The 20384-nt window shown below is 37.1% G+C and overlaps 1 protein-coding gene across 5 annotated transcripts in view; it reads left to right on the forward strand.

Moving 5' to 3' along the window:
- Positions 1 to 20384, forward strand: part of MTFR1 (mitochondrial fission regulator 1) — a 65428-nt gene that overhangs the window by 9513 nt on the left and 35531 nt on the right. For 2 of the 5 annotated variants that reach the window (XM_025477845.3, XM_025477848.3), the window contains exon 2: positions 17609 to 17751. In XM_025477845.3, the coding sequence (XP_025333630.3) occupies positions 17686 to 17751 (66 nt within the window). In that variant the 5' untranslated portion in view covers positions 17609 to 17685. Of the gene's footprint in view, positions 1 to 2329; positions 2398 to 11236; positions 11330 to 17608; positions 17752 to 20384 lie in introns of those variants that run through there. The other 3 variants (XM_025477847.3, XM_035708511.2, XM_035708512.2) reach the window with 3 other exon arrangements.

The following is a 20384-nucleotide window of genomic DNA, read 5'->3' on the forward strand; positions in this document are numbered from 1 at the left end:
GTATCTTATGGTTTTGGGTGCAGTTGTAAATGGGATTGGCTCCTTAATTTCTCTTTCTTCTGTCTCATTATTAGCTTATAGAAATGGAACTGCTTTCTGTGCATTGACTTTTATATTCTGCTGAATTGCTTTGCTGAATTGGTGTATAAATTCTAGCAATGGAGTCTTGGGTTTTTCACATAGATTATCATGTCATCTGCAGAGAATGACAGTTTGACTTCTTTACCTATTCGGATGCCTTTTACTTCTTTTTGTTGTCTGATTCCTGAGGCTAGGACTTCTAGTACTGTGTTGAACAGCAGTGGTGAGAATGGACATCCCTGCCACGTTCCTGACCTTACGGGGAAAGCTCTCAGTTTTTCCCCATTGCTAATGATATTTGCTGTGGGCTTTTCACATGTGGCTTTTATGATATTGAGGTATGTTCCCTCTATCCCTATACTGTGAAAAGTTTTATCAAGAAAGTATGCTGTACTTTGTCAAATACTTTTTCTGTATCTATCAAGAGGATCATACGGTCCTTGTCCTTTTTTTTTTTTTTAATTAATGTAGCCTATCACATTGATTTTTGCTGATACTGAATCACTGTTGCAGCCCTGGAATAAATCCCACTTAGTTGTGGTGAATAATCCTTTAATGTACCGTTGGATCCTATTGGCTAGTATCTATGTGGGAATTTTGGCATCCGTGTTTACCAGGGATATTGGTCTGTAATGCTCATTTTTGGTGATGTTTTTATCTGGTATTGGGATCAAGGTAATGCTGGCCTTATAGGAGGAGTTTGAAAGATTTCTTTCCATTTACTGTTTTTTTGAAACCGCTTCAGAAGAATAGGTATTAGTTCTCCTTTAAATTTTTGGTAGAATTCCCTGGGAAGCCATCTGGCCCTGGACTGTTGTTTGTTGGGAGATTTTTGATTACTGTTTCAATTTCCTTCCTGGTTATGGGTCTGTTCAGATTTTTCTATTTCTTCCTGTTTCAGATTTGGTAGTTTATATATCTATAGGAATTTATTTATTTCTTCCAGATTGTCTAATTTGTTGGCATACAGTTACTGATAATATGGTCTTAAAATTGTTTGTATTTCTTTGGTGTTGGTTGTGATCTCTTTCAGTCATGATTTTATTTGGGGCCTTTTTCTGTTTAATAAATCTGGCCAGGGGTTTATTGATCTTATTAATTCTTTCAGAGAACCAGCTTCTGGTTTTGTTAATGTGTTCTATTCTTTTGGTTTCTATTTCGTTGATTTCTGCTCTAATCTCTATTAATTCTCTTCTGGATTTAGGCTTTATTTAGGTAAATGTAAAGCCTACATTACCTTACCTAATGTAAGGTTAGGATGTATATTTGATGCCTTCCTTGATTCTTGAGAAAGGCTGTATTACTATATACTTTCCTCTTAGGACCACCTTCGCTACATCCCAGAGGTTTGGGTAGTTATGCTTTCATTTTCCTTTGTTTCCATGAATTTTTTGAATTCTTCTTTAATTTCTTTGTTGACTCATTCATTCTTTTTTTAAAAGATTTTATTTATTCATGAGAGAGACAGAGAGAGGCAGAGACACAGGCAGAGAGAGAAGCAGGCTCCACATAGGGAGCCCGATGTGGGACTCGATCCCAGGACCCCAGGATCATGCCCTGAGCTAAAGGCAGACACCCAACCTCTGAGCCACCCAAGCATCCCTCATTCATTCTTTAGAAGGATACTCTTTCACCTCCATGTATTTGAGTTCTTTCCAAAATTTTTTAAAAATTTATTTATTTATTCATGAGAGACACACACACACAGAGAGGCAGAGACACAGGCAGAGGGAGAAGCAGGCTCCATGCAGGGAGCCCGATGCTGGACTCGATCCCCGGTCTCCAGGATCAGGCCCTGGGCTGAAGGCGGTGCTAAATCACTGAGCTACCTGGGCTGCCTCCCTTTCCAAATTTTATCTTGTGATTGAGTTCCAGTTTCAAAACATTGTGGTCTGAAAATATGCAGGGAATGATCCCAGTCTTTTGGTATTGATTGAAACCTGATTTTTTTTTTTTTTAAGATTTTATTTATTTATTCATGAGAGACAGAGAGGAAGAGACAGAGGGAGAAGCAGGCTCCATGCAGGGAGCCTGATGTGGGACTTGATCCCAGGATCCCAGGATGATGCCCTGGGCAGAAGGCAGGCGCTAAACCACTGAGCCATCCAGGTGTCTCAAAACCTGATTTCTGAACCAGTGTGTGGTCTGTTCTGGAGAATGTTCCATGTGCACTTGAGAAGAATGTATATTCTGTTGCTTTAGGATGGAATGCTCTGAATATTCTATGAAGTCCATCTGGTCCATTGTGTCATTCAAAGCCTTTCTTGTTCTGCTTAGATGATCTGCTTAGATGATCTGTCCATTGCAGTGAGTGAGGTGTTAAAATCTTCTAGTATTATATTATTATCAATATGTTTCTTTAATTTTGTTATTAATTGGTTTATATAATTGGCTGCTCCCATGTTAGGGGCATAAATATTTAGAAATGTTAGATCTTCTCATTGACTAGACCTTTTAATTAATTAATAAGTTTAATTAATATAGTGTCCTTCCTCATCTCTTATTACAGTCTTTGGTTTAAAATCTAACTTGTCCATGGGCAGCCTGGGTGGCTCAGTGGTTTAGCGCCTGCCTTCTGCCCAGGAAGTGATGACCTGAGGTCGAGTCGCAAGTTGGGTTCCCTGCATGGAAACTGGAAACTGCTTCTCCCTCTGCCTATGTCTCTGCCTCTCTCTCTCTTTCTCTCTCTCTCTCTCATGAATAAAAAAAAAAAAATCTGATTTGTCTGGCATAAGGATTGCTATCCCAATTTTCTTTTGATGTCCATTAGCATGACAAATGGTTTCTGCCCCCTCTCTTTCAATCTGGAGATGTCTTTCCTCTAAAAGGAGTCTCTTAAAATAAATAAAAATAAAAATAAAATGAGTCTCTTGCAGACAGCATATAGATGGGTCTTGCTTTTTATCCAGTCTGATACTGTGTGTCTGTCTCTTGATTGGGGCATTTAGCCCATTTACATTCAGAGTAACTATTGAAAGATGAATTTAGTGCTATTGTATTACCTATCAAGTCACTGTTTCTGTATATTGTCTCTGTTCCTTTCTGGTCTATGTTACTTTGGGGTTCTCTTCGCTTAAAGATTCCCTTTTAATATTTATTGCAGGGCTGGTTTAGTGATCACAAATTCTTTTGGTTTCTGTTTGTCCTGGAAGCTTTTTATTTCTCTTTGTATTTTGAATGAGATCTTAGCTGGATAAAGTATTCTTGGCTGCATATTCTCATTTAGCACCCTAAATATATCATGCCAGTTCTTTCTAGCCTGCCAGGTCTCTGTGGCTAGGTCTGCTGCCAGTCTGATGTTTCTACCCTTTTAGGTTATGGACCTCTTGTCCCCAGGCTACTTAGGATTTTCTCTTTGTCTCTGGGATTTGCAAGCTTCATTATTACATGTCAAGGTGTTGACCTATATTTGTTTATTTTGAAAGGGGGTTCTCTCTACCTCCTGGAGGCATTAAAGTGCCTCCTTTCTTCCCCAGATTAGGGAGGTTCCTTGCAGTAATTTGTTTCAATATACCTTCTGCCTTCACCCCTTGCAAAATTTTCTTCTGGTATCCCGGTTCTAATATTGTTTCGCTTTATGATATCACTTATTTGTTTAATTCTCTTGTGATCTAGTTGTTTATCTTTTTCTCAGCTTCTTTGTTCTTTATCATTTTGTCTTCTATATCTCTAATTCTCTCTTCTGCTTCATTTATCCTAGCACTTAATGCTCTGTTTTTATTGCATCTCACTAATAACCTTTTTTATTTTGTTTTGATTAGAGTTTAGTTCTTTTATTTCTCTAGAAGGGGATTCTCTGGTATCTTCCATGCTCTTTTCAAGCCCAGCTAGTATCTTTGTAATCGGTATTCTGAACTCTGACATCTTACTCCTATCCATACTGATTAGGTCCCTGGCAGTCAGTACTGCCTCTTGTTCTCTTTTTTGAAGTGTTTTTCCTGTCTTGTCATTCTGTCTAGAGAATGATAGATGAACAAGAGAACAAAATACTAAAATGGCAACAATGACCACAGAGAAATAAATGCCAAACAAGTCAGGAGAGGCCAGAAATCTAAAAGAAAATGGAAATTAAAAATAAAAAGAATATAATGAACAAAACAAGCAGTACATTATATTCTGGGTGTAATTGGTCTGTTTGTAAATGAAACTACATCGCAAAATTGTAAAGAAAAAAACATACAAAGACTATTAATACATTGAAAGGATAGAATGTGACTGTGAAGATGAAAATTTTAAAAAGATTTAAAAATAATCAGATGGAGAGAACAGCAATACATTAGATTTGTGTATTTGTGTATTTTGTTTTTTTATTAGAAGAAACCACATCCCAAAATTGTAAAGAAAGAAAAACATATATATATACAAAAATAAATACAATGAAAGGATAGAATGTAAACGTAAAGATGAAAATTGCAAATTTAAAAAGTCGCTAAAATAAGAAATTGACTAAAAAGGAAAGAAAAAAGTTAAAATTGAAAGACAAAGAATCTTTGAGGAAAAAAACCTATGAATTCTATATACTGTTTTCCCCTAATATTGGAGTTTTGCAGTTCTGTATGATTGATAATCGTGGTCTTAGCCATATGTTCTTGCTGATCTTCTGGGGAGGGCACTGTTGTGCTGATGCTCAGATGTCTATCCCACACAGAACTTAGCCAGGGGGACAGGCAGCTTGAGTTTCTCTATGTGGCTTTTGTTCCCTCAAGGCTTTCTGTGCTGTTTTAGAGGGTGTGAATGAAAATGGTGGCCCCCCAGTCTCCAGCCCCGGATCCGATAGCTCCTGCCCTCCATTCCTCAGTGTGCCCTCTGGGTAAAGCAGTCAGTTATTCCTGTCTCACTGGTCTCTGTCCATCCTCTCTGCTCAGTCTGTGACCCAGCATTTCTATCTCAGACACTCGACCCCGCTTTGATCTCCAAACCCTGCAGACTCCCGAGCAGGCACCAGTGCCACTCTTCCCAAATGAGGGAGGGCAGTCTCACCAAGGTTCTGCCTCTTGGTGAGCACCTGTTCAGAGAATGGTTTCCTAACTGTGCCTTGGTTGCGGTTTATGGCAACCCCAAGCTGAAAGCCCACTCCTGGGCTCTCTGATTGCAGCCTGCTTCTGGTAACTCTGCTGTACTCAGGTGCCTTTTTCTTTCTGTGACCCTGGGGATCCTGACACCACACTGTCCTACCTATGATTCCATCCCGCTTAGCCACCTGAGCTGCAGGCAGTATTCCTTACCAGGGATACTGAATTTGCAGGCTTCTGAATTTGTGCTCCGCTGCGATATCACTTACCCTGAGTCAGCTTACAGAGGCTCCCTCCCCACCACAGTTTATCTTCTAATATATCACCTTGGATCACTTCTCCACAACTTGTACCTTGCAAAAAATGGTCAATTTTTTATTTGTAGAATTGCAGCAATTCTTAGATTGCCGGTTAAATTCTCAGGTGTTGGGCAGCCCAGGTGGCTCAGGGGTTTAGCGCCGCCTTCAGTCCAGGGCGTGATCCCTGGAGTCCCATGTCTGGTTCCCTGCATGGAGCCTGCTTCTCCCTCTGCCTGTGTCTCTGCCTCCCTCTCTCTGTGTCTCATGAGTAAATAAAATCTTTAAAAAAAAAAAAAAATTCTCAGATGTTAAGAATGATAGCTATCTAGTTGAATTCCTCGATCAGACAAAACTAAGGTCTCCTACTTCTCTGCCATCTTAGAGGATCTCCAATTTTGCTTGGTATTATGTGTAGATTCTTTTCTCTTCATTTTATGCATATCTATTTTAGGTTTTGGCTTTGTGGTTACCATAAGGTTCATATATAACACTGCATAGAATTTTGTTAGTCCCTACTACTTTTTTTCTTTTAAGATTTTATTTATTCATGAGAGACAGAGAGGAGAGAGGCAGAGACACAGGCAGAGGGAGAAGCCGGCTCCATGCCGGGAGCCCGATGTGGAACTCGATCCTGGGACCCCAGGATCACTCCCTGGGCCGAAGGCAGGTGCTAAACCGCTGAGCCACCCAGGTGTCCCAGTCACCTACTTCAAACACATTACTACCTATCACTTCCTCCCACATTTTTTATTTTTAATGTTCTATTTTACATTTAAAAAATTTTGTCTTTTATTACTATATATACCATTTTTATTTTTTCCTTTAATCTTCACACTTGCTTTATATGTGGTTCATTATCTATGTTTGCTGTACATTTGCTTTTTTTTTTTTTTTAAGATTTTATTTATCTATTCATGAGAGACACACAGAGAGAGGCAGAGACACAGGCAGAGGGAGAAGCAGGCTCCATGCAGGGAACCCGATGTGGGACTCGATCCCAGGTCTCCAGGATGACGCCCCAGGCTGCAGGTGGCGCCAAAGCGTTGCACCACCAGGACTGCCCCTGTACATTTGCTTTTATCAGCAAGATTTTTTTTTTTAAATTTTCTTTTAGTTATGGACCTTTCTGTTCCTCTTAAAGAAGTCCCTTTAACATTTCTTGTGAGGCTAATTTAGTGATCATGAACTTAACTATTTTCTTTTTTAATTTTTTTTTTTTTTTTTTTTTTTTAGTATATATATTTTAGTAATCTCTACAACCAGCATAGGGGTTGAACTCAAGAGCCTGAGATCAAGAGTTGGTGCTGTTCTGACTAAGCCAGCTGGCTGTTTTCTGGACTTCTTTAACTTTGGAAACTTATCTCTTCTTCAGTTCTGTATGATAGCCTTGTCAGGTAGTTTTCTTGATTGTAGGTTTTTTCCTTTCAGTACTTTGAAAATATCATGTCACTTTTTTTCTGGCCTAAAACATTTCTGCTGAAAAACTGGCTGTTTCATGGATGTTTCCTTGCTGTTTTTAAGGGTTATCTTTAATTTTTGACGTTTTAATTATTAAACATCTTGACGTGGACCTCTTTAGGTTTATCTTGTTTGGGACTGCCTTTGCTTCCCGGACCTGGATATGTGTTTCATTCTCCAGGTTAGGGAAGTTTCAGGTATTTTTTCTTCGGATAAGTTTTCAGCTTCTCTCTCTCTCCTTCTTCATCTGTTTAATGTCTGCTTAGTCTTTCAAGATATGCATCAGGTAACTTTGTGTATTTAAAGAACTCTCTTTTGTTAGATGTGTTGGTTGGTTTCTTTTCCATTTTCTTAAACTATTATAATACTTAAGACAGCCCTTTTTTTTAAAAAAAGATTTTATTTATTCATGAGAATACACAGGAGAGAGAGAGAGAGAGAGAGAGAGGTAGAGACACAGGCAGAGGGAGAAGCAGGCTCCATGCAGGGAGCCGGATGTTGGACTTGATCCTGGATCTCCAGGATCACGCCCTGGGCTGTAGGCGGCACTAAACCGCTGAGCCATTGGGGCTGCCCAAGACAGCTTTTCAATTCGGATTTTTGTCAGCATCAGATTATTTCTAGCAAATTTCTAGAAGTGAAGTTGCTAGTATATACATATTGCCAGGTTGCCCATCAGAAATATCGGGCAACCCATGCCTCTACCAATACTGAGTTGTCCCCGTTTTTTAAATAAAATTTATTTTTATTAGAGAGTGCATGCGAAGAAGGGAAAATGGGGGGAGGCGGGGAGAGAATATCTCAGGTGGACTATCTGTTGAGCATGGAGCCTAAATCAAGAGTCTTGGCGCTTAACCAGCTGAGCCATCCAGGCACCCGGGGTTGTCCCCTTTTTTATCTTTGCCAATTTGATAGCTGAAAAGGGATGACAGTTTTAGTTAACATTTACTTGATTACTAGTGAGATCATTAAAACATTTTTTCTTACAAATCTGCTCATGTCACTTTCTGTTTTTCTATTGGGCTCTGATCTTTTATTTGATAGCACTTTATATTCATTAGGGATTGTAATCATTTGTTATATATAAGTTGCAGCTAGGTTTCTTAATTACTTAAATGATGCAGAATGGATAATAAAATGAAATATTTATGTCAGCTGGGAGAATACTCAGGGCTGTAGTTTTAGGGACCAGCACAGGCCACTTCTGAAACAATCCCTTAAATTTATGATACTGTAGTTGTTGCTTACCATTTATCAGATCAATTTATACAACTAGTTTTGACTAGTGTGAGTTAGTGGTGAATTAAAATGCAAATTTAAATAGGGAAGTTAAGGGAAGCCTGGGTGGCTCAGTGGTTGATCCTGTCTGCCTTTGGCTCAGGACGTAACTCTGGAAGGCGTGATCCTGGGTTTCCGGGATTGAGTCCTGCATCATGCTTCCCACAGGAAGCCTGCCTCTCTGTGTCTCTCGTGAATAAATAAAAACAATCTTTAAAAATAAATAAGGAAGTTAAATTAAGTCTCCATGACTTAAAAAAAATGCGTCATGATAGATTTGATATATATGTATATTAATATGCAATACCCTGTGATAAAATTATTTAACCTTCAAGAAAGTTGATTAGTGACTTTTTGAAATGGAATTCTTATATGGTGGTAAGTATCGATTTTACATATAGTGTGTATTGATGAGTGGGCTACTGTGCTAGAGATATAATTTTAGGTGGAAGGGAATCAACTTGATATTTATTTTAGCAAGATATCTCTTTATCTCAATCTCTTTGGGCTGCGATAGGGAGTGTGGCCTATAATAAAATTTTTTAAAGTGAATTGAGAAAAACATCCAGAAATAACAGGCACCAATTACATAGATTTTATTGCTTGGGCCAAAGTTAAATTATTTTTTTAAAGTTAATTGACTTAGGGACGCCTGGGTGGCTCAGCAGTTGAGCGTCTGTCTTCGGCTCAGGGCATGATCCTGGAGTCCCAGGCTCTCTGCAGGGAGCCTGCTTCTCCCTCTGCCTGTGTCTCTGCTTCTCTCTGTATCTCATAAATAAATAAAATCTTAAAAAAAAATTAATTGACTTAAGCTAATACCTGTTTTTGCTACTATTCCTATGCTTTTCTCTTTTTTTTTTTTAAGATTTTATTTTTAAGTAATTAGTAATCATTATACCCACCATGGGGCTGGAATCTACAACCCTGAGATTGAGTTGCATGATTTAATGACTAAGCCAGCCAGGCGCACTTCTGTGCTCTATTTTTTTTTTTAAATAGAATCACAAAAATATTGGAATCACATATATATGTTTGCAACTTTTTTCACTTATCTTTATTATGAATACTATCTGTGTATAACTTTTTGTTTTAATGCTCATAAACTTAGAATGGATATTTTGAATTTATTTTAATTGTTTTTCTATTGATGGACATTTAGTTTGCTTCTGAAATTTTCTTTTTATGCTAATGCTCAGTAAATACCTTTCCTAGCTACCAAAAACTATTTATTACAAAGGTATAATTGAGTCTTGCCACAAAGGCAATTCTTTATATACATAATATTCAGGAGACAGTAATTATTACACAGCTTACAAAAATCACCTGTATAGTGAATTTTCATCACTTTGGTGGGCCCCAGGATGGCACTATTAACAATAAATATTATTAAGTTCCAAATAGTGTGTGTGTTTCTATTGCTGTTCAGGATCACTTGAGATATTTGAACAGTCTCTTCAAAAGATTGTTTTAAAATTGATACCAGAGTACTTAATTCATTTGCATGGGAATACCTAAAATATACTTTTGAGTACATTAATTATGTCATTCTTTGTAGGATTATGTTTCAGAGATCCTCACATGAATATGGTATATTCTTAGTTCAAATGGAAATCTGGGACTACCTTTGATCATATCTTACTCAAGGGAAGGTGACCTCTAAAAACGTCACAGGAAATGTCTGTCAGAAATTTAATTTCATATGTAAAACCTATTTACTTGAAAGAATTTTCATCGTTTTAATTAGTTGGTGTTATTAGACTTTATTTTAAGGTTTTTTTTTGTTAAGAGATGTAGTATAGGTCATGAGATTTATTCATTTGTGGACTAAAAAAAGTAAGGCTTACATGTTAGATTCTGTGCTAGGTGCTGGGAATATAATCTGTATTTAATTTTGCATGAACAATTTATATAGGATATAAATTCTAAATAATTGCTAAATTGTGCCCATGGGTCAGATACTCTATCGTTGTTTTTTATAATATGGTAAAGTGTTCTAACTTAAAGTTTCAACTAGACTGAAGTGATTGAATTATAGCAGTGGTCACTAGATTTTAATTTTAAGTTTAATTTTCAGAAAGTAGGACAGGGCAAAAGTTAACTTTGTGACAAGTAAATACTTTTTATTTTTATTTTTTTAAACGTTTTATTTATGCATGAGAGACACACAGGGGGAGAGAGAGGCAGAGACACAGGCAGAGGGAGAAGCAGGCTTCATGCAGGGAGCCCGACATGGGACTCGATCCCAGGACTCCAGGATCACACCCTGGGCCAAAGGCAGGCGCTAAACTACTGAGCACCCGGGCTGCCCAAGTAAGGACTTTAAAAAAAACAAAAAAAGTCACCCATCTATTGTCCCCATATCCTAAAAGAAAAATATTTTTATACCAAAATGTAAGAAGGATGTATTCTCAAAATAAAGGACAGTAACTTTAAGTTGAATTCAAGGTTTTTTGTTGTTGTTGTTGTTTTATGCCTCATGGTCCTTATGCGGATTGTTATTTGGGATGCATTGATAAGTTTATATAATCTCTTAGTATTCTGAGTAACAGGAAACTTTATTCTACTAAATAAGCCAAGTGAATAAGAATGTTTTATTAATCCTTTTAGACTTCCTCCACCCTCCCACTAAAAATGGTCATGCTCTTCTCGCATATTGTAAAGATAATTAAATGGCCGTTTCTTTGAATAGTTCCCAAAGACCTTATAAAAATAAGCTCCAGTGTACTGTTGTAGCTTTTCAAGTTTTTGGCATTTTAAATTTAACGACAGCTTTGTTATTACCACTAACAGGGTTACTATGAAACTATTTACTGCTAATAAACTTTTTTTTAATTATATCTATCTCAAAAACATATGCTGCTTTGTTGAAAGCAGTATTGTGTTATCTCTGATTGCTGTAAACTTTAATTGGTCTAATTATACAACGTTAAAAATTTCATAGCATTTATTGGAGGGAAGAGGAAGTCTATTTTCAGGGTTTATCTATTTTCATTTAGCCTTGATTTTCTTTTATATGTCCTGTCAACTACCCATTTCCCCTCCCCCAAATAGTTTGCTGTTTTTAAGATTTTTTTTATTTATTAGAGCACAAGCAGGGGCAAGGGCAGAGGCAGCTGGGAGCCCAACGTGGGGCTCAATCCCAGGACCGTGAGATCACGACCTGAGCCAAAAGGCAGCCGCTCAACCATCTGAGCTATCCAGGTGCCCCAAGTTTGCTGTTTCTTATAGCCTATATCAAGTAGACTAGACCACAAGCTTATACCATCATCATAAAATTCTTGAAGTTAAATTGTACATATATTCATACAGAACCTAGAAAACTAAATGCAGTCTGATTCTTAGCCCTCTTTTTTTTAACCTTTTTTATTTTGAAGTACAACACATAAAAAATATATATAAAATGTAACAAACATGAATATATGGTTCAATATGTAATCACTAAATATCCATGAATCACCACCCACATTAAGAAATAGAAATTTGGGGGAAAAAAAAAGAAATAGAAAGTTGTTTGCACTCTAGGAAGCTCCTTTATGCTCTCTTCCAACTATTACCATGCCCATCCATAGGTAACCACCATTGTAACTTCTTTTTTTTTTTTTTTTAAGATTTTATTTATTTATTCATGACAGACACACAGAGAGAGAGGCAGAGACACAGGTAGAGGGAGAAGCAGGCTCCATGCAGGGAGCCCAATGTGGGACTCGATCCCGGGTCTCCAGGATCAGGCCCCGGGCTGAAGGCGGCACTAAACCGCTGGGTCACCAGGGCTGCCCCCATTGTAACTTCTTACACTATAGCTTTGTTTTGCCTTTTATTCTTTTATTTTTATTTTTAAAAATTTATTTTCAAGTAATGTCTATACCCAACATGGGGCTCGAACTTAAAACCCTGAGATCAAGAGTCACATGCTTTGACTGACTAAGCCAGCCAGGTGCCTCTGTAATATTTCTTAATGCCTTTGTGATTTATAGTGATGTCCCCTTTTTTTTATTTCTGATACTGGCTATAAGTCTTTTTCCTTAGTAAATCTCATTAGAGGTCAGTCCTTTTTATTATTTCAAGGAACGATCTCTTGGCCTGGCTATACGTTTCTGCCTTGATAGTTCTCTGATGATTTCAGATAGATGACTTTCATGTTTAGTTGTTTATTTGATCTTATAGGAGGATGGTTTGTCTGAAATTACGTAATTCACTTACAAATAGAAGCAAAATTCTTAGATATTCATTTACAATTGAGGTAGTATGGAAAAGGTACTCACTGCCTTGGGGCTTAGGTGCCCTTCATTTCGTATTCTTTTTTTTTTTTTAAAGATTTTATTTATTTATTCATGAAAGACACAGAGACAGAGAGAGGCAGAGACACAGGCAGAGGGAGAAGCAGGCTCCATTCAGGGAGCCTGACATGGGACTTGATCCCAGGTCTCCAGGATCACGTCCTGGGTCGAAGCTGGCACTAAACTGCTAAGCCACCCGGGCTGCCCTCATTTCATATTCTAACATTAACTTAGCAACTGTTATATTACATGTACTGTACTAAGTGCTGGGGTCACTATGGTGAATAAGAGTTTTGTTTTGTTTTGTTTTTTAAAGGTTTTATTTATTCATGAGAGACCGAGAGGGAGGGAGGCAGAGACACAGGCAGAGGGAGAAGTAGGCTTCGTGGAGGGAGCCCAACGTGGGACTTGATCCCGGGTCTCCAGGATCACACCCTGGGCTGAAGGCCACGCCAAACTGCTGCGCCACCCGGGCTGCGCAAGAGTTTTGTTCTTAAGATGATTAAAGTGCTGTGGAGGAGACAAACAGTTTAGGTACATTGTTTTAATGTGCAATTTAGGAGAATATATACAGCAGGGCGCTAATCTGGTTAATCAGGAGAAACGTCTTGGAGGAGGTAATAGGTAAGCTGAAATAAAAGATTGGTAGGAAACAGCTTGATATAGAGGTGCTGTAGGGAGGTAGAATACTGGATAAAAGTCCAGAGAGCCTGTTGAATTTCTAGAATTATCTGTGTGACTGGATTAAAGAGTGTGAAAGATCCAGAGGATAGAAAAGTACAGAGATTATATCATAAAGGATTTATTTTGGTACTGAGAAATGGATAGAGAGGGAAGAGCAAAATTAGTGGAGGGTGACTATGATAGCATAGGCTTAGAATAGCTGTAATGGATTGAAATAGAATAGCAGTGGAAATGGAATCTAATGTATTTAGGAGGAAACAGATCTGGATTGCAGAAAATGAAAGAGAAAGAAGGAATAACAATATGGGTGCTGTTTTCTGAGTGAGGTAGGGAACAAACAAGCAGCAGATTTAGGAGGAAAATTAAGGAGTTGGGGTTTGGATTTCTTTGGTTTGAAAGCAGAAGTTGGCGTGTGATTGTCATGGAACAAGAAAGACTATTTATCTGTAGTGGAGCTGATATAATGAGACCTGTGAGTTGAGGGGGGTGTAATTCTGAGCACTTGGTTGGGAAGAGGATAGGAGAGAATTGGGACAGGATAGGTGCATAGTGTATGGCATATGGAGTGGCCGGATGTTGAGGCATCCTGTCAGATACTTCTCTATTATTTGGAGTAGTATGCTTGGTTATCTGCTGAAATGATGGAGGAAGGGTTAGAGAGATTTGGGTAGCATGGAGAATGCTTGAAAAAGCTTCTTGGAGAATGTAAGAAAGGGGCAAGAGTAAGAAAATATTTTCCTAGGATGCTAGACACCAGTGAGGGCCCATTTAAAATCAGAGATAGAACATTTGTAGCAACCTCAAAATGTGAAATTTTAATTTTTCTACAGCCCAATTGTAGGACATTTAGCCTACGGGATTAATCAAGTTCTGGCTTGTAGAATAAACAGAACAGTAGAACAGGAGTTGAAAATACTGACAGAGTGGTTTACGTGATTTTGGGCTGCATGGAGTAGAAGAAAGTGAAGGTATAAGAGGGGGATTGATTAGGTTGGTGAAGATTGCAGGGGAGGAGAGACTAAAGGTCTGAATATGCACACAGTAGGGCAGAGGAGCATCTGAGGGAAAGCTAAGCGGTGAAATATTTGGGTTATTTTTTTAGCTTATAGATTTTTGTTTTTAAATGGAAAGCAAACTGCAAAGAAAAGTTCACGTCTATGTGCTCTGGCCGCTTTTATTTGATGCGTATCTTTCTATAAAAAGCTTGAGGATTATTGTTTACAGAAATGAAATCATAATTAACATTTTTCCTGTATCATGTACATGTCCTCAAGTAATAACATAGACTGTCACTTTTTTTTAAAAAGTTGAGAATTGTTGACACACAATGTTACATTGGTTTCAGGTGTACAAGTGACTCAACAAGTTTATACATTGTGCTGTGCTCATTGCAGGTGTAAATACCATCTGGACTATCACTTAATAGATGCATAATATTTTTCTAATAGGAATATACTGTAATTTAATTAACAGTTGTTTTACTGACGAACACTTAAAGTTGATCCCAATTTTGTGAGTAGAAAAAGCACTGTAGGGACACCTGGGTGGTTCGGCAGTTGAGCATCTGCCTTCGGCCCTGGACATTATCCTGGAGCCCGGGGATCTTAGTCTATAGATATTATAGAGTGAGGGTACATGCAGGAGGGCATTGCAGTGAGATCAAAAGGCTTTCAGGCACTTAATTGACAACTAACATTTAACAGACCTTGTGGTGCCATCTGTGCTTCAGAAGAGGGAAAGACTTATTTCTAATGGATTCATGGGAGGCCAAAGCCTTCTTGGCCGATGTTTCTAAGGTATGTATATTAATCTCCAAGGGCCCAGGAACACATAACTGCAAGGACAGGTCCTTGAGCAAATGGGCATGAACAAGATGGAAAGCTAAAGATAGTATTGTCAACTCTCCTACAGTTTCATAGAATAAACACACTTAAGTATCTCTCTATGGCAATAGAATATTGCAAGCACCCTGAGAAATCCTTCTCGGGCATCCTACCAGTCAGTACCCCTGTCTCTCAACAATAAAACAAAACAAAACTTGAAAAAAAAAAAACCCTCTAATCTGGGATTAGCTTACTTTTAATATTACCTGTTTGGGATCTTCATATGAATGGACTTAGTATTAGTACTCTGTTGGATGCATCATTTCTGTGAATATTAAAGTCACCTAGCACTGGCAAATATAAGATGTATTTATTGATTGACTAGTGCTAGTGGGGCCAAAACACAGAATTCAGTTTAGGGAAGGACTTGGAATAGAGAACATAGCTAAATGATAGGGAATGACTTAAGCTAAATGATAGGGAATGACTTAAGTGTCCTCGAGTCAACTCTTATAAGCTGCCAGGGTTGGTAGGTAAGGCAGTCCTTCCAAAACAGGTAGGAAGCAATCCCACTGTTTTTTTTTATGTGGGGTTAATTTGCCTGCAGCAAAATTCACTCTTTTTGGCAAACATTTCTTTGATGTGCATAGTCCTGGAACCACCACCATGATACCAATGTTCCCAGAACTTCCCTTGTGCCTCTTTGTTACTGAACCCTTTCTTCCACCTCAGCTCCTGGTGACCACTGATCTGATTTTTTGTCCCTTTTAGTTTTGCGTTTGAGGAAGAGTTTTTAAAAGAGTTTAGAGAAGTTATGGGTTGGAACAGCTTTGATATAAAGTGTGAGAGGATAAAGGGTTCAAGTGGGAACCCTTTGAGAAGGCTTTGAAGCAGCATTGTAAATGGAGAGCCCAGTTTCAGTTCAGGTAGGAAGTGGCCATTTACTTTTAGAGAGCACACACAGTGAAGCTTGGAGGAAAGGTTGGCAGCAGGAGTCTGCCTACCACCTGGTGACTGTGTGACCTCTTTTCTGTGTTTTTCTGTGTAACAAGGACCATTTCCTTTCTTGAAATTTCTTTTTTTTTTTTCTTTGTTGACTATACTTCTCTCATTATTTTTCTATTATTTGATTTTTTTTCCCCAGGGGCCTTATTTCCCCTGCTAATTCCTCAAGTATTTTCTAAGGTTTCTATCTTGGCTTCTTTTCTTAGTCATTCACTCTTAGATTTCATCTTCTTTATCTAAGCCTGTACTCTCTAATCTTTAGCTGAGATTGCAAAACATCTCTACCTAGCAGAAATAACTTCATATTTATATTATACGTGTGTGTGTGTGTGTGTGTGTATATATATATATATATATATATTTTTTTTTTTTTTTTTTTTTTTTTTTTTTTTAGAGAGTGAGCGTGAGTGGGGGAAAGGCAGAGAGGGGGAGGGAGAATCCCACCCAGGAAGGACCCCAATGCAAGGCTCGATCTCACAACCCTGAGATCATGATCTGAGCTGAAATCAAGAGTCTGACACCCAAATGACTGAGCCACTCAGGTGCCCTACTGGCAAAAATAATTAATTTTTTTTTTAAAAAAAAACCTATCCATTTAAAAAAATAAGCAGAAAAAACACTTAGGAGAAGACACACAAATGCCCCCAAAACACGTAAAGAAACTACTAGAATGGTTAAAATTTAAAAGACTGATAATACCTAATATTGACAGAGATTGTAGAATAATTAGATCTCTCTCACTGACTTGCTTACAGGAGTGTAATTAGTATAAAAACTTCAGAAACGTGTTAGTTTTTGTTAAAGATGTAGCTATGTATTTATCTGTACAGATCTTCCTGGGCTGATGGTAGAGATGTCCCAATAAACTGACTGTAAATTGAAAAACTGTACGTGTAAAATTCGTTTAATACACCTAACTTACTGAACATCATAGCTTAGCCTCGCCTGTCTTAAATGTGCTCAGAACACATTAGCCTACAGTTGGGTGAAATCATCTAGTGCAAAGCCTATTTTATAGTAAAGTGTTGAATATCTTCTGTAATGTATTGAATACTATTCTAAAAGGGAAAAACAGAATGGTTGTATGAGTACAGAATAGTTGTAAATCTGTTGGTTTTTACCTTCATGATCTGACTGGGAACTGCAGTTGCTGATGCTGCCCAGCTTCACAGGAGAGTATCTTACCACATATCAAAAGCCCAGGAAAGGGACACGTGTGTGGCTCAGTGGTTGAGCATCTGCCTTTCACTCAGGTCATGATCCCAGAATCCCGGGATCAAGTCTTGGGTCAGGCTCCCTGCTCAGCAGGGAGTCTGTTTCTCCCTTTGCCCCTGACCCTGCTTGTGCGTGCATATGCTCTTGCTCTATCTCTCAAATAAGTAAAATCTTTAGAAAAATAAAGATCTGTTATCTAGTTAGGTATCTTTTCATAAAAACATTTTCTACTTAAATTAGCCACAGGGTTTTTTTTTTTTTTTTAATTGCTTCCAACTAAGAACCCTTGCTAGAAAAAAAGTTAAAAATATATTGTACTGTTTTTTGAAAACTGGTAACAAGCAAGATACTGTTTTCTCTAAAGTACACACAAAGTTTTAAAATGTTTTAGACTAGACTTTGTGAGTCATGCTGCAGACAGTAAAGGTTCTAAATAACAGTAATTTCATTTTAGTATTTGCATTTTAAAATTTTAGTGTGCTTATTGGACCATGTGCTGCTATGTATGCCTGAAGTACTTGAAATGCAAATTTGGAGACACTTTGCCATCTAAATGCTTGGCTGGATTAAGCGCCTAATTAGGATGGTTTTTCAACAGGTTGGAGTAAGCATGCAATCGGTGAGTGCTCCAAATTAATTTTTAAAATCTAGACACTTGTATGTTTTAAGAATTTTTTCTGAGATAGTGAAATGAATCTATATATGACCACCGTTTTAAATTCAGTATGTTTATTTAAGTCATGGAAGTGAATCTTTACCTAGTATCCTAAGTACTGAGTAATATTTTGGGTTACTTTGAAAATGTATCAATATTCATGTGACTGTTAAAAGCAATGCATTTGTTAGTAGTGAGGAAAGAAATATTTTATAGAAATCATTGGATGAAATATGTTTGACTAGCACTTGACAACTCTGTTATAGAACTTTTTGAATGCTGTTAAAACGTAGTTTCTCACACAACCTTTCAAGGTAAAAGGTAAGTCATGTCTTTGTAAAATAACAACTATAGGTATGAAGAAAAAAATTAGTATAATATTCTATGCCAAAGGTGTTAGTTCTGATCTTGATATTTCAAGTATTTTCTACCAATAATTTTTTTAGATGCAGTGTAAAGTTATTTGAGCAATAATAGTGCCTAGCAGCATATTTTGTGGACTATTTGTTTTTCATTTTCTCGTTCAATATTTTTTGCATTAGTAATATAGAATTAAATTTTATTGAAGATATAGACAGGTTACATAATTGGAATATGGGTGTGTGTATATATATATATACTTTTGAATGTATGACTTCATATGTATGTAACTTTTTAATGTACTACTTTTATTCTTTTTTTCTTTTTTTTTTTAAGATTTTTTATTTATTTGAGACACAGAAAGAGAGAAACAGGCAGAGTGAGAAGCAGGCTCCATGCAGGGAGCCCGACGCAGGACTCGATCCCGGGTCTCCAGGATCACGCCTGGGTAGAAGGCGGTGCTAGACCGCTGAGCCACCGGGGCTGCCCTTATACTTGTTTTTATTTGTGTCTTTTCATGTCTTGTTAAGAGAAAGTCGAACTTTGAATCTCCCAGCCCCCCAAAGTTACATCTGTTTTCTTTGGAGATAAAAAAGCAAAGAACCAAATAAAATTACTTTTTTTAAATAGCTGCATAATTTTGAGATTATTAGCTTGAAGATAAGCAATAGGAAAATGGTTTCTAAAGTAAATAGCATTTTCATCTTTTTCAGTTACATTTATTTTCCTATGTTTTGGACTTACTGCAGCTATATACTACCTTTCTCATTTGTTACTTACTACCATGTAGCTACATAGAATAGATTAACATTTTAGTACTGACAGTAAAATAATTTGTTTCTCCTAGAAAAATGGGAAGCTTTTGTTATTTATAATTCCCAGAAAGTCAAACTTTTACAATTTATGATTCTTACTTTCCAATTTTAATAAGAAATACAGTTTAGGGTTTAGGGGAGGGATATCTGACTGGCTCAGTCTGAAGAGCATGCAACTCTTGATCTCGGGGTCATGAGTTTGTGCCCCATGTTGAGCATAGAGATTACTTATAAAAATGTATAATAATTGAAAAAGAAGTATAGTTTAGTGAAAAGATAGTAGGTCCTGGATTCAAACAACTCTGGGTCTGTAATTGGTCTCTGTCAGGTACTTTAAGCTTCATCTACAAACTACAGATAAGAACTACTGAAGAGTTAGCCTGTTGATTAAAAGACTGTATGTAAAACACCTAGAACAGTGGCTTTTATATAGTATAGCTACATTGGGTAATGGTTAATTTTCTGTAGTTTTGCTCTGTCATCCCCCACCCCAAGTCAGGTGAATGTGACTAGTGCTGATTGAGTCCCAAGTGCAGAAGTTTGTTTTAGGAACAGATAACACACTTTATGTAGATTGTTCATTTAATTTAATTGTATTCATTTTAAGTGATAAAATGCATGCCTTTCATAAAAAAAAAAAAAAAAGAAATGGACCAGGTAACAGAGCATTAACTTATTCCCTATATTGTAATCACAGTTAAGGCTCTTGCTATTAATAGCAACTGAACAAGATTTTTTAAAAAATATATAACTATAATCATCAACTTCAGTTAACTGAAAATCTATATAGAAACAAGTTTTCTTTTAACATAAACAATTTGTCACATTGAAATTATTTAGTTTCTAAGCTCTCCTAGTATGCTGCCTAAGCGTAAAAAGGTTTTACTACCAAGATTTTACTTTGGGGTATCTGAAAGTAAAACTTTTCAGCTCTTTCAGTAATAAATACATATTTTCCCATTGTTTGATAATGAACTTGAATACTATGTTTAAAAGTATTCCAAGAGTAGAAATTGCCTTCATCCTCTACATGTTTTATCTGCTTAAAAAGAAAAACTGCAGGTTTTAAGATTAGGGTTTGGGTTTTACCATTAGAACAGTTGTAGATAATTAGCTCTCTGTATTTTACTGTACACATCACCACAGTAATAGCTATCACTGGTTTACTATAATCCAGTTCCTAAATTATGTGTATTCAGTAAAACAACACTTTGTTTTACAGGTATAACTACAGTCAGAGTAAATATCTAATTTGTATTAGTAATAGATTTCCAGTAATACTTAAGGATTTTAACTTTGTTTTCCTTTTTGTGCTTTGGAAGAAGAATGTGAATGTGGCTGAGTTTAGAGGAAGGAAGAGAACTGAGAGGAGTGTTATCTTTAATTGGAGATTTTGAAAATTGTTAGAGTTTCATCTTCCTG

Source organism: Canis lupus, chromosome 29 (assembly GCF_003254725.2).
Source record: "Canis lupus dingo isolate Sandy chromosome 29, ASM325472v2, whole genome shotgun sequence".
NCBI classification, from domain to species: domain Eukaryota; kingdom Metazoa; phylum Chordata; class Mammalia; order Carnivora; family Canidae; genus Canis; species Canis lupus.